The following is a 15,611-nucleotide window of genomic DNA, read 5'->3' on the forward strand; positions in this document are numbered from 1 at the left end:
TTAAAATGAGAGAAAGTATTAGATATATTTTGCTCATGTCCATTTAAATTGTAACTTTGTTGTTTTTGTTTCTGATTAAACAATTTGAAAAATAAACATTCATACGTTTTTTATGTTGAAGTGCTTGATTTACCTCAGAATTCACTTTAAAAAGTGCATAAGCATTTTTTTCTTCTGGGTAAAAAAAAAATGTTGACTTACTTCCAATTTTTCCATTTATCAAAAAGCTCATATTATTTGAAGGGAAGTTTCTAATCTTATCATTGTTGTAGCAATAAGAGTTTTGTCTTCGAAAAAATAAACCTTTTCTATAATAAAGGATGTTTCCATAAGACTTTTTAAGATGTGTAGTGTAGAAAAACATCAACTAACTGTAAAGTGGCAAAAAGCTTATAATAAAAGATAATTTGATGTCCCAAATTTCCTCTGGATAATCCCAAAAGTTTCAGTCCCCGTTCTGATTTTTTTGCAACTTGTTCTATGCTTCCATTGAGTTCTTATCACTCCCATTCCTTTGGCAGATTAAATCGCATTCACCCTGCATATCAACTGCACCACAATTTATTAGTAAACAAAATTATATATAGCATCCCAATACTCAAGCTTTGCTATCTATAGCTTGACCATGGAGAGAAGGCGGATAAACTGGTTAGAGGACCACTTCATTTTGATCAGCGAGAAAGCTCCTGCAGTAAACACACTTTACTGCTTGCACATTCTTGCTGATCATACCTCTTAGAAAATCAAGTGTTCTGTTTCCAGTTCATCCACCGTTTCTCCATGGCACAAGTCACCTTATTACAATGGCTAAACAGGGTGCATGCGTTTGACTGATTGAATCTGTTTTATGTTTAGTAACACAGTGGTGACCTGAACCTAGGTTATGTATTTTTCCCCTTTGTAACTACTGCCTCCGCAAGCATTTAATATCCAAAGTTTAATGTTAACAACTTAGAAATTGTTATGTTTTGCCCAGTTTTTGGAAAGCAGTTTTGGTGGACTAGGATAACTTTTTACCGTGATATTAACCTGAACCTAGATTATGTATTTTTACCCTTTATAACTACTGCCTCCGCAAGCATTTGAAATCCAAAGTAAAATGTTAACTTCTACCTTGTAAATCCAGGGTTTGTTATGTTATGCTCAGTTTTTGGAAAGCAGTTTTGGTGAACTAGGATAACTTCTTACCAAGGTAATATTAGATAAATCATATTTTAAAAAGAAAAATAAGAATTATAATTAAAAGTTTGCAATGTTCATTTCCCACATAAACAAAAATGAGTTTTCAAACTTCAGTTTTCCTTTTTTAAACAAGTAAACCAGTTGAAAAGAAAAAGACATACTAGCCTCATATTTTATACAAAACTTTAATGCAACAATTCAATAAAAATATATACACCTGTAATATTAGTACAGTTATGAAATTGAAGATGTGATCTAAATATTATGTAGAGTTTAGCAGCTTTATAGTCGATTTAAAAAACAAATAATTAACAAAAGCAATACTTCAAATTAAAAAAAAAATCTTAACCAGTTAATAATTTAAGTTCATTGGCAAGAAACTAGTCACTACAAATTTTTCTTGAGATTATAATTTAATACAAAAGAAATTCCAAATAATAACAAAAATTTTAAATTATATTAATAACAATATATACATTTAGCTGATCATCAAGAATTGAAAATGAGCCATACTACTTTTGGATTAACATACTATAATGGACGATTCAATCATTTAGGTAAGGAAATATAGTCAAATATTAAGAGAAAACTTAAAATACTTGTTCTTTATCTATTGTAATGCATTTTAAGTTTTCACTGCAACTTCAAAACTGAAATGAAAAATAAACTTTCTTCTGAGTAGTTCAATAAAAATGTAAACCATAAACAGAGAAGATTAAAAATTTTCTCTAAATTACAATTATGACAAGTTATGACTGTTTAAAATTTTAAACTTAATATAAAGTATAATATGGTAACAAAAATAATTAATACAAATAAAGAATCGTCCATCTACAATGTTAATTCTTTTAATAAATGAAAAAAGTTGGATCCTTTTTTCCACATAAACATGCACACTTCAAAACTTTAAATCTAGTATTTTCTGGTCCCTATGTTGTTCACAAATGGATGTAGGGTTGGATAATTCCATCCCTTTTGAAAAATATCTTTCAACATATTCATTGTCAAATCATGCAATATTGCCTGCACCAAAACAGCTCCTTCTCTTCAATTGATATTGTTTACTAGGTGTGTCAGGGAGCTGATTTCTTGATGACAAACATGTTAAAAATATAGTTAACATTTCCTTTCATTTATAAGTAGAAAACTAGTTTTTGTTTAAAATAACAGCAAAATTAGCTTTTCCAATAAATCAGATAAGTATTTTTAAAAACTTAGCTTGATTTAATAGATTATTTCAAAGCCCAAAATTAGTTATAATTTGATTGCCTATATTATTTGCCGAACAAATTGTGTCTTGAAGCATTAGACAATAATTGCTTTCAAGTTAACTATCTTTGATGAAATTTCAGTTAACATATATTGGCAGCATACTTATTCTTAAATATTATCAAACTTTAATTAATTAAAAACTTTTCCTTCTATTTTTTTAGTTTCTAAATAAATGTAAAATGATTTGTACATATTAATACCATAGATTTTTTATTTTAGTGTATAGAAATGATTAAATTTGTTTTGAACAACAAAACACTGCAAATAATACTTTTAAATGGTTAAATACTCCCAAAAATTGCAGACTTATGATCAGTAATTTAAGAATAATTGTAGTAGTATGGAAATTTAAATTGAAAATAATGTAAATAAAAATGCATAGGTATCCTGGAGGTAAACTGTGGTAACTAGCAAATATTTTTTCAGCCTATTACTGTCGAAGCTATATACAAATGCATTAGACATTGCTATTGTATAAGAAAGAGGTGCCCATCTTTTTTTTTTTAACCTGAAGTCTGTACCTCTTATTCATATGAATCTTATGGGGCATTATGCTTGTAAAATTTAATTTTATTTTTCAAAATTTCAAGGAAGCACAGAAAAGAAATGAAAATTATGAGCCAAGACTTGCTACTATCAATACTTGGTGCTTATTTTATTAATGCAAATTTTGCATGTCTTTCAGAAACTAATTTCAAAATATTCTGGCTGCTAGTTTGTTGAATTTACCCTTAATGAAGATATCTCGTTGTTTTTGAAGGTTCTAAAACATTGTTTTCAATTCGTAACATTAAGTCTGTGGCTTGCAGGCCATAGGCTGGGCATCACTGGTTCAGGAATTGCTGGTTACAAGTTTCCCTCTGGAGTACAGATATTGTAGTGACATACTAATTGTACAAATTTTCAGTTACTGTCAAGAAATTCATAAATATCACTTTTAGGGTGTTCTAAAATAATCTTTGAAACATTAAACAACAAATAAAAAGCAACAAGCAATGTAATTTGAATAATACTTAACATGAAAATATAAGGTGGATAGAGCAGATGTCAATTGACTTCAGACATCTTGATAATTAAACAAGAAAAATAATAAAACTACTCTAATACTGTTTAGTAACCTAATGAAGAATTTGAGATTTGATAAACCAAATGTGAAACACAAAAATTATTTTAATATTAAAAGAACTTGAGGATGGGGGGGGGGGGGCAGTGGCAAAGATCAAGCCTTCAAGCAGGAGGTAAGTCTCTAGTAGATTAAACCTATACATTACTCATAATATTATAAATTACCCTTAGTACAGTAAATTTATCTTCAAGCCCTGTTCAGTGAAATGAGCAGACTAAAAAAAAAATTTATAATTTGAAAATTATTCTACATTAACGAATTGCTGAAATTGTCCACGTTTACAAAACATGAATATTTTCCTTTTGAGTATGTACATGTACTACGGGCTTGAAGAGTTAAAATTTGCAATTTATTGTAAAAAATATTTTAATCAATCAAGGTTTTTTTTAAAAAATTGTCAATATCTATTTTGAAATTATCATAAAACATTAATTCTTGCATTGTTGTTACATTTTATACTGTCTATAGTAACAACTTAAAAATATCTGTTTATTCAAAATAAGATACTTAAGGTAGAAATAGAAGAAATATATTTTTAAAAATATTGTTTTTAACAAAATACTGATAAACTTCTTCTCTACAAAAATTGGATCTCTGTTTTTCTGTAATTTTGCTTTTATTCTTATTATTCCAAAGTATCACAGTAATTAGTTTTCTTTTGAATAAAATGTATTTTCGTGGGAAACAAATTGAAGAAACTGCATTTCAAAATCTTTAAGTGGTACAAAGTTTCATTTTTTTCCCCACATTATTATCATTTTAAAATAAAACTATTTTTAAGCTATAAAGCCCTTGGTATTTTATATAAAAGTTACTTGTTATTTGATTACACAGCATGTACACTTTAAAAGTAAATACGTCATGAATGATCAATCTAATTTTCCTATTCTGATATTGAAACTTTGCATTTAGTTCCTTCATTAATACTTTTCAACTCCTTTTACCTTTATTCATTGAAGGGCATTCTGTGTTAAATGAAAAAGTTTCTGCTCCCTCTGTAAGTGAAACTCTCAACATAACATTTATTTTTCACCCAAAGTATGAATTTAATTCATACTATTATCATTATAATTGTTTAAACTGAAATTTTTTGTAAATGTAATTGGAAAAATCCAATATGTTCAAGTATAGTTTTTAATTGAAATTGCATTTAAGCGTTTTGGAGACAAAAGAACATTTCCTTAGTTGCAAAAAACTGGATTTATGTCAGAAAAATAACTTTTTTTTTGTTGCATAGCTTCACTGAAAAAGATTCAGTCACTCTGAAATGTGCGAATATACATGTAAACATCTAGTTTGCATGGCATTGGTTCCCAAAAACAGTCTACACAAAGGTTGGGGGGGGGGGCATTTTTTCCATATCTATCATTAGTTTAAAAAAAAATAAATTAGCTTAACTTGATTCCTCATCTGTGTTAAAATTACAAGTTGAAGGGGGCATGCATAATTGTGCTCTGCATCACCGAATGGAATCATACGTAGTACAACATTTCAAAATTCAAAACAGCAGATTTGGTGCTTTTCAGCACAAAATAGAGTTAGACTATGCTCCTTTATTACTTCAACACATAAAGTTGCATATAAACATTTAAAACTTAATTTCAAAGTCATTGATCAACAAGCAATAAAGTTTTAAAAAGAAATTAAATAACACAAAGCAATTTCAGAAATGTACACAATCAATGTAATTTTCACTCAATTCATGATAAAGATTGTTCTGTGTAGGCCCATTCAGTGGTGATTTAATACCCCAGGGAGGATTTTAGTTGACCAAGGAAATGTTCTGGGGTACTAGTTTGAAATCCAGAAATTTCTAGTTTCTAAAAATACTTATATTTACATAACAGATTAATTGTTCATTATCTCAAATCCTTTCAACATATTTCACACTTGAAAAACATTTCACTATTCTATAACACTTCTTTTACAAACTTTGCTGTTTTAAATTTTAACAAAACTGCAGAGAGAAGAAAAAACATTAGAAGTTCCAGAAAGGGGAGAAACTGCTGATCACATTGCACTTTTTTTTAGAATTAAGTAATTTTTTCTTTCTCAAATAACATAATATTTCCTAATAAATTCAAATAAATATTTAATTCCATGTAAATATTTACTAATAAGTTCAATTCAATACTTTAAAAAAAAAATCTTGATCAGAAAAAAAAAAGAATTTAAGTTGATGCAATTTAAATCATAATTAACATAATTTTAAAACAAGATGATTAAAAATGCTACAGTTCACTACCTTAAACATGATCTCTGAAGTGCTATTACAATTGCTTTTAAATACATTTTGACTTGCAGAAAATTTTAGACTTAGCTTTAACTGATGGCGAATGTCTATCAAAGATTGGAGTTGCTGAAAGTAAACAGTACAAAGTTGGTTTGTTTCCACAGTTCTTAGAAGAATCTAAAAATGAATACTCATTCTTCTCACTAAATTTCCGAGGCTGTGAACTGCAGAAAGACTTGAAGAGGCAATGACCTTTACAGCTTTCTTTGCAAGGGTATTTGTATTTTAACATTATTAATGTTACTCAACCACCTTGAATCCTTCTCTGGAATTGCCGCTTCTCTTGAGATTCAACACATCAAGGGCCCGCTGCACTTTTTCCAACACTATAGTTCATGAAAAAATACTCATAACTTAATACATTTGCTGGTAGTAAAATTCCAATCCAATATAAAACTGGACGAAAACTAAAACTTTGTAGACATATGTAAAACGATAAAACTAAAAACGGTGTGCGTATCTTTTTTGACCCGATGCAGAAATGGCATGATGCAGAAACAAATTGATCACTGAAAAAGTCTACAATGAAAATATTTGTAGGTGATGTCAGATCTTAAGGCTTGGGGACCTTTTTTCTGGCTGTCCCCTTTTAGGAATTCTTCAGGCACAAATCCACTGCACAGTTCACAGCTTCATCAATTTTGTCAAAGACTGGCACTCCTGCTCGAGTGGCCAAGTCTGAGAGGTAGACCCGTCCCCTATTGTAGTCTTTCACAGCTTGGCTCGAGAGCTGGGGGAAAGAAAGCATTTTTTAATTAATAATTACTTTTAACATGTAAAAACAATAAACCTCTAAAAGAACATAAACAAAAAATATTTGCGTTAGTTATAGCTAAAAATAAACTTTGCTTCATTGCATGTTTTTTGGCGAAAAAATATAGTGAAGCTAAGATTTGCAGGGGCCTTAAAAGTCAAAACAGAAAAGAAAAAAAAATTCCATCAGTTCTAAAAAGTTTAAAGAGTCATTCCAGCTCAATAGAAGAACCAAGTGATTACAATTTGCTTTTTATGTTAAAAAAAAAAAACTTTCCCTTTACAGTAAGTTGAAAAATCAAAAGCATTTTGGACTAATAAAGCCAATACAGCAACAGTTTGCAAGATTTGTTTACTTTTTTTTTCCACGGTATGTCATACTACTTTAGAAAAAAAGACGTGAAAAGTTTTTAATCAATATAAATATAGGGGAGAGTGGTTGTACCTTGGGACTCTTTTCATATTTTAACTTTTAATGTCAATTATTTAAATCAAAATTAATACCCCAACATTTGTCTATGCAACATATTTTTTAAAATTTAGACAATTTGAAAATAAAATATTGCCAGCCATTTAAAGTAAAAGTTCCAAGCTGTCCCGAGGTACCACATCCTACTGTACATTGAGACACATCTTGTGTCCCAATGTAGAAAAAATGGAAAGTCTTCATGATTCAGTAAACAGCCATATACTTGAACCAATTTTGCACAAAAAAAAAAATTCATGGTAGTGAATTAAATCATGAATTATTACCTAACATTAAATGTGCTTAAAATACTACATAAGATTAGGACATTGTTCCATGTTCCTAAACATACCTTAATTATTAAGAACCATGCATATGTTGTACCTTGGAACATGTCCTGAGTTACAATATGTTTGGCTGTCCAAAGGTACAATCACCACGCGTGGTTTAAAACAAAAATAATGGTCAATCTAGATGCACTATCATTTTTTTCTCATAAGCAAAATATTTAAAGTACTTTTCTTTTCTAACAAAATAAAACTTGGTTGATTAGTTTTATAAATACAGACAAAAAATGAAGAAAATGTTTACTTTGGAATCATGAAATTTTCTTTCTCTCACGAAACCGTCAATTTTACTCATTTGAAGCTGATTTTTACAATGGCACCATTGGTGAAGGTTACTATTAAAGATTACAAAAACATGGTTGCTAAAAATAGATTCTTAAAAATTAGCTGTGTCCCAAGGTACAACACTCTCCCCTACTGTGTGCAGGATTCTTATATTTATTGCCATAAAGCCGAAAGAAAAAGGTAACAAATTAACTCACCTTTTCACCGTCAATTTCTATGTCATCTGGTATGTACTGTATGCACAAAACAACTTGACATCCTAATCCAAAATAGTGAGCAGCCTGTGATAAAATAAGCATAATAAGTATTGAAAATTTTACTATAAGGAAAATACATATAGCAGAAATCAAAGGTAAAAGATACGAATCAGAGTACAGTCGGATCCCGCTACAATGCGATCCGACTTACGTGAAATGGCTATAAAGCGAGTTTTTAATGAGTAATGAATTTTATTCCGACGCAAATTCCTCCCCTGCAACATGAAATATTTTGGAAAGCGGCGCGGAGGAGCGTTAGAATGGGCTTCGTTGACACTAAATATTGGTTTTGTGAATGGGCTTTCATCCCTTTAGTATCACTGAAAGCGGAAGTTCACACACTATTTGTCAAGCAACGCTTTGCTTTAGTTTACACAAATAACCACTCCAATTCTTAGCGAAACGTTTTTATTTTTCATTCTACATATGAATGTTGATAAAATATGGCTCCCATTTTCATCTCAAGTTGATAAAAGGGGAAAAAAACAAAGTTTCTGAACATTAAAGAAAAGGTCAAGATTCTCGATATGCTTGAACAATTAAAAAGTGAATCGAAGGTAACAAAACAGTTGGATATGAGTGAATCCTTGATAGGGGGGGTAGAATTCAAAGTTAAGAAAAGGAAATTCGTAAAAGTTCAGAACTTAGTTTTAATACTGAAGCCCACAGAGTTGTGTCTGAGCAAAATAAAACCATCGTGAAAATGGAAGATGCTCTTTCATTGAGGCTTAAAGAGGCCAGAAAGAGGGGTGTTCCCACACTGCATATACCATCATCTTCATCATTTTAAAAATTATAATTAAGTTTACGATGTCTACTCTTCAGTGCTATTATAATGCATTCATGTACTTAATGAAAGAACCATACTATTTTAATTCATGCCTCTCATTGATCAATGGTTATGTGCTTCATAACAGTAGTTTATGTTAAATAGTAACGCTTTTTTAAAAATACAGTTAGAAGTCAGTTCTTATAAAAGATACGGTAATATATAGTTAACAAATGGTTTGAAACTGTTTGAGGGGTGTGAACACATGTCTGAAATGATTGGGTATGCTACTAAAAAAATTCTAAACATACGTTGTTCCAAAATTTTGACTTGCGAAGCACTTGGAAAGCATCCCTCGCGTAAGATGGGATCCGACTGTATGCAATATACCAGACAGCCCGGTTATTACATCCATGTCATAACCAGGCTGTCGGGGGTATATTATATATAATTCTGCCTTATCTCTGTCTTAGGGGCAGTAACTTACTGCTAAATTAATAATTACTTATTTTCTCATAAAAAATTAAATAATGGTTTCTTTATGTTGAACTATAAAAGTGTGCAAGTAATAAAGCCATAACTTACAAGAATCATGTCTGAAAGTGATCTAGAATCACTTGTTATGACGAAAAGCAAAACTTGGCTGTTTTCCATGTTAGTAGCTTCCATTGGAATTAATCTCTCACTCCAAACGCCGTCTTGCGGAAGGAAATAAGTCAAGCCTTTTTTCCTAAAAGGACAAGTCAAAAACTGAGTCTCGCTAACATACATTATTATAACATTATGTATTATTTTTTACATCTTTGGCACACATTTGAAATATCTCCTTATTTACAATGCCTAAGTATGAGACACAAAGGGATTTGTAAATACATTTACAGTGAGTGCAAAATGAATCCCTTACTATTGATGGTTTAGTTAATTTCTATGTTAGGTTCTTCTCTATTATAGGTGCTTTGTGGCAGATTTTTAACCGTACTAGTTAGATATTTTTTCATTTTATTTATTGTCACCATGTTTGACCTAAGCTACACAGATACTACTTCTTTGGCAATACCATACATTGTTTTGCCTTTTTAGTGGACTTTTAAACAAAACACGTCATGAAACAAAACTATAAAATCCATTAAAATAAAAAATATTCCACCAAATAAAAAAACAAGCAATTAAATAACATGAAAAATCCTATTAAAATAATTCACCAAATAACTTTAAATGATCCATTAATATATAGAATAATCAGTTAAATGAATTCATCAAGTCATACATAAACATTAAAAGTTTCATTAAAATATAAATGAGAAAAAGAGGAGCAAACATAACAACGAGTAAACATTTTTCACTTTTCATAAAGGTAGAAAGTAAGCAAGTCGCCGAGCCAAATGACGTGCATACCCTGTAGCAGAAAAATACCCAAAAATTTTTAAACAAGTTTATTATTGATGGAATTCTTACTTCAATAGAGGAATTGCAATGTCTTCCCTCCATGTAGAAGGTTTTCTTGCACCACCAAGATATATATCTCGGCATGTAGCAGCATAAGGGACATCATTCTCAATTGCATCATCATATTTTGCTCTTTTATCTGGACGAATCCACTCTGAAAAAAGAAGAGAAATATATATTTTTTTAAAAATAGGATTTCACATGCCAAAAACACAATTCTCTCAGGTTTCTGAAGTTTCACAACACCTTAAGTTAAACATTAATTTAGTTTGACAAAAAATGTTAAACTCGAAAATGTTTAAAAAAGGATAAACTCACCAGCTAATTTTGATAGAGGAGTGAGTACAGAACATAAAATATCAGAAGCTTTGTTTTTCAAGGCACCAAAATGGTAACCGTTATCAACCTGAAAGTAAAAGACAAGTTCAAATTGAGTCAATAAAAACACATACACACTATACATACATACATATATCACTTTAGTCTCAAGTGTGAGGAATATGCAAATATTTGTCAGGCCATTAAATTTTACTTTTGGCTGAACCATAAAAATTAAGTTAATGTTCAAAAATTTAAATATTTTTAAATTACAAAGTTTCAGTGTGAGTAAGTAATGGAGTAAAATATAGCGTGACAATGCGTGAATTTAAAAAGGAATCAAGGTGTGAAAAGTTCAGTTTTTAATACTTTTCTTGGCCTAAGTAAACGTTTGGCTGGAACCCAACTAATCTGTGTGTGTATATATATATATATATATATATTCTAAAATATAATGAAACAGAAAAAAAGCACCAAAAATTGGTTCATTTACACCGGAAGTTATAGCGGCAAGCGATTTTAGTAGAGACGCCCCCCCCCCCCCCAACATCAAAAAGGAAAAAAAAAATATCTTACAAATTTTAATGGAGCAATCTGTGCTGTGACTCCTTGGTGTGCACCCCTAATTTAAATATTTATTTTCAAAAAATAAAAATAACGCTACTGACAAATTATGATTACCCTTATTAGCTAGTCCAATAGAAAGAAAGAATATTGTATTGTATTATAGCATTACTATCCTCTATAAGTAGTAAACATTTTTAGAAAAAAATGTCTTAAGAAGTGTTTCTGACAGCTTTATTAATCTTAAAGTGTTCTTTTCACCATACATAATAACAGAAAAGGGGATAATTGACCCATTCTTTTTTGTTCATTGCAATAAAACAGTTTACAACATGTCCACAACCATGAACAGTTTTTATTGCCTGTTCATGATCAAGTTTTGCATTTTGTAAGCTTCTCCTATCACCAAACATTTTTTCTTATTTCTTTTCAAAGCATAAAATATTCGACATACTCTATTTTTCCAATGTTTTTCAGTTACATCTAAACAAATGCATCTTATAACATTTTAAAAGATTTTATTGAAAGATGAAAAAGATACTAATCTTAGCAAAAAAAGTGACAAATTACTAATTACGAAGTTTCCTACCTGATTCCTAAGTTCAGTCATGATGCAGCAAAACTGGTTGAAATCAACCTTGTAATCATTAAATGCAAAATCCTTTAATGCATCATGGCCGAAACCTTTTTGTTGAGAAATCACAGACTTTAATTCATCGATGGGAAGTTCTGAACCAGTGAGTATCTTGAATGCCATGCAAACCTATAAATGAGATTACAAACAGGTCAAAATGGAACAAAGAAATCAATCAATGGAATTTATTTCAAATTGCGTTCAACTCACTAAAAATAAAGCCAATCTAGAAAACGTCGCAAAAATTACAAATTCTTTTGCAAGTGTAATTACTAAAATTAATACAAACAAACAAACAAAAAAAGTCCAGTGTTTAGCAAAACTAAATGAACACAATAATTTTTAAGTTTATAGCTTGGAACGTGTCATGGACATATCATGGTGATGAAAATACCTTCAGGCATCTATTCTCATGCCATTTAAATCAAAACAGATATGAAAGAGGGGGGGGGGGGTTAAACAGTAAAAAGGGTAAGATGCAGTGCCGTTTGGACAAGATAGGTTTTAAATCTAGCTTGTTTGAATGTTTTTTCATTTTTCAAAAATACTTCACAGTCTCAAATATATCAACTTTGGCTACAAGTTTCTTCAGATGCTATTACATAGGCCATAACTATTGCAACTCTATCTGGAGGAGTTGACCATGAAGGCACATGTGCAAGTGTAACAAAGATGCTATTCGTCACGAAATTATTGAGTAACATAAAACTGCAGGGAGCACTATTGAATGCAGCACAAGTTTAACTTATCCCAATTGCTAATTCTAAAACAATATTTTTTTATGATCGTTTGAAACTGATTAAGCCATTTAAAACTTTTTATTTGCATGGCCTTTATTATATCCTTAAATTGGAAAGTTCTGTACACTGTATCCTGACAAACATATAGTATGGTAATATTATAAATTCACTGTTTAGAACAACTCTAAAACAACTTTTAAATGCATTTTTTCTAGTTCATGCTTTGAAAAAAATGAATTACAGCAACAACTTTTACTCATGAAATAATATTGCAGACAAAAGTTAAATAAATCTCCTAAGTCAAAACAATCTTCATCAACATTATCCAAACAGTACTTATTTTTAACATCATGTGCCTAAGATAAATAAATACCTTTGTGCTGAATAGTAAAGTCAGAACAAACAACGTAAGTAGAAGCACAAATTTGTAAATTACCGCAGACACGTGTTTCGGCGTTACAGGGAACGCCTTTTTCAATGCAAAAAATAATGAGCTTATGGATGTCTTTTCATCCATAAGCTCATTATTTTTTGCATTGAAAAAGGCGTTCCCTGTAACGCCGAAACACGTGTCTGCGGTAATTTACAAATTTGTGCTTCTACTTACGTTGTTTGTTCTGACTTTATCATGTGCCTAGTTACACAAGTAAACTTTCAAGTTGACCAAAAGAAAAAAAAATTAAGAGGAATTTTATAGAAACAGCAAAGAAATTGGTTATTAGCAAAAAGAAAATTTCTTAAAAATCTCTGCATATTATAATTATTTTTTTCACTTATTTTCAGTGGTTACGCTAATGAAATTAAGTAACTGAATATATTAATTTTCATACTTAAATAACTCAACAAATAATGTTTAAAAATAAGGGCTTTACGGAATTTCCGAAGTTCTAATGCCTTAAAATAATACATTTGCAGAAAAACAATGACATATCCAGGGATACAATAATGACAAGTTTGCTTTTTTTTTTTAAGAAGCATATGGTGCATGATTAATATCATACAAACAAATAAAAACTACCATTTTTGAATAAACTAATAGGTTTTTTTGCACTAAGATTGATTTTCCAGATTAGTCATAGCATTTTTAACCCTCAGATTAGAATTAGGTCTAGCATTTTTCAATTTGTCAAACCTTAGAAAATGAGAAAAAATAAAAAAGTTAAATACTTACATCTTTCAAGGTTATTTCACCACAATTATCTGCATCCAAGTCATCAAAAACTTCTCTTAGTTTTCTGAAAAAGAAAATCAGCAATTCTTAAAACCCTATTCACATAGTTATGACACATGAATAACAACTATAATTTATTTGAACAAATGTTAGAGTTAACCATTAAAACTTGTCAGAATAAATCCTTGGCTAAAACTTTATACATTTGGCTAAGACTTTTCAAATTTGGCTAACTGACTGACTAACAGTTTGAAATTCCTAGCGCTTGCCTTGGAACTCCCTTTCATTGTGTGAAGTTTTTAAAGTCTCAGATAAATTTAGGTAAATTATTACTGTGAGCATTTGGTATAATTTACTAGAAGCAGATGCTACTTGCAATAAAGGTAAAAAATGTTGAAAAAAAAAAAAAAAGCTCTTGATCTTTATTGGAGAGTACTAAATTGACAACGACCAGCCCAGCTGAGCATAGAACATGTTTTTTGGTCATCATTTTAACATTTATTCTTGCCATAGTAGAAAGAAAACGTTTTGAGCAACTATTCTTTTTTTCATCAGATATAAAATAAATTCTTTTAAAAAATGCAGTTAAATTTATTCATTAACAACCAATTGCAACAAAAATACTTCCATTTTAAAAACACATTTTAAGAGCTATAGCACTGCACAAACATTTACGTAAGATATCTTTTACAGTCAATCTTAACTAGACCACTTTTCACTGTATTTCAAAATGAAAAATGTTGCCTGAATTCTACCTTTACGTACATGAGTTTGTCTCCTATCTGCAAATAAGCCATTTTCACCGGTCGTGCTGCATCCTCAATGGTCAGCTCTTGAGGCTTTATATTTTTGCGTAGGATGGTGGCTGTACTGTGAACAGCGTTCATGATGTTGTTGAAGACTGGGATACCTTGCCTTTCCACCAAATCTTGCAGATATCGCTGGCCCTGCTGTAGATCACGAAATTCTCTACACAAGAAAAAAGAGGAAAAAATTAGTTTTCAAGAATTTCTACTAAAAACTATAGTTAAATAGCAAAACAAATTGCAAGAAAACAAGAACACTTTTAAAGTATACCAAAAAAAAAAAACCTCGACTTTGGAGAGTTATAAGAGACACAGAGAGAGAGAGAAAGAAGGAAAATCTTTACTAATAATTAAGTTGAATGTCCATCTGTCTGTCTGGATCTCTGTCTGTCAGGATCTCTGTGACGCGCATAACGCCTAGACCGTTCGGCCGATTTTCATGAAATTTGGCACAAAGTTAGTTTGTACCATGGGGGTGTGCTCCTCGAAGCGATTTTTTGAAAATTCGATGTGGTTCTTTTTCCAATCCAATTTTAAGAACAAAAATATCATAAGATGGACGAGTAAATTACGAAATCATCATAATGTGGAACCGTAACAAGGGTACAAGCCAATTGGTGAGAAAATTCACCTACAGGCGAACCAAAAGACCTTTTAATTTTCTATTACGGGCAAAGCCGTACGGGTAACACCAGTAAATTAATAAAGCAATGCAAAAATAGATTGATCATTGCAACAATACTTATTTTTTTTCAGCGCAGTTGCAAAAATTCATGACTTAAGCAATTTTTTAACTAAAATCAGCAAATAGTATTTCCTTCATTTTGAGTTCTTATTTTTTAAGTGTTTGCTTAGAGGAGGCAAAACATTTTCTAGGGCAGGCAGCCCCTCCCCTTGGTACTGCCCTGTGTTTTGCGTTTTATGATTTCCCCAATTATGTATACAAAATGATATGTCTATTTTACTTTAAGATCATGAATTACTTTACAATTGAGAATGTTTATTGAATTTTGTGTATATTTTACCGAGAAGATTTCAATAGCTGAGATTCTCTGTAATTTTTTTCAATTGCGGCCAAATTTTTGGTACCAAAAAGAGCTATGTATTCTGATCTCGCTGATTTTAACAGAAAGAAACAATGAATTGCCCAACATTTGGCGACCCAAAATTTCAATTATCCTC

General features: G+C 30.5%; 1 protein-coding gene across 1 annotated transcript in view; it reads right to left on the bottom strand.

Annotated features, from left to right (window-relative positions):
* Positions 1-1,351: 1,351 nt before the first annotated feature.
* LOC129227333 (uncharacterized) overlaps positions 1,352-15,611 on the bottom strand; it is a 51,827-nt gene continuing 37,567 nt past the window's right edge. The window contains exons 11-18 of the mRNA XM_054861877.1: positions 14,389-14,592; positions 13,624-13,687; positions 11,668-11,841; positions 10,515-10,602; positions 10,206-10,350; positions 9,336-9,480; positions 7,922-8,005; positions 1,352-6,603 (exon numbers count right to left, since the gene is read on the bottom strand). Of these exons, the coding sequence (XP_054717852.1) occupies positions 6,463-6,603; positions 7,922-8,005; positions 9,336-9,480; positions 10,206-10,350; positions 10,515-10,602; positions 11,668-11,841; positions 13,624-13,687; positions 14,389-14,592 (1,045 nt within the window). The 3' untranslated portion in view covers positions 1,352-6,462. The remainder of the gene's footprint in view (positions 6,604-7,921; positions 8,006-9,335; positions 9,481-10,205; positions 10,351-10,514; positions 10,603-11,667; positions 11,842-13,623; positions 13,688-14,388; positions 14,593-15,611) is intronic.

The sequence above is a fragment of the Uloborus diversus genome, chromosome 8 (genome assembly GCF_026930045.1).
Source record: "Uloborus diversus isolate 005 chromosome 8, Udiv.v.3.1, whole genome shotgun sequence".
In the NCBI taxonomy this organism is placed as follows: domain Eukaryota; kingdom Metazoa; phylum Arthropoda; class Arachnida; order Araneae; family Uloboridae; genus Uloborus; species Uloborus diversus.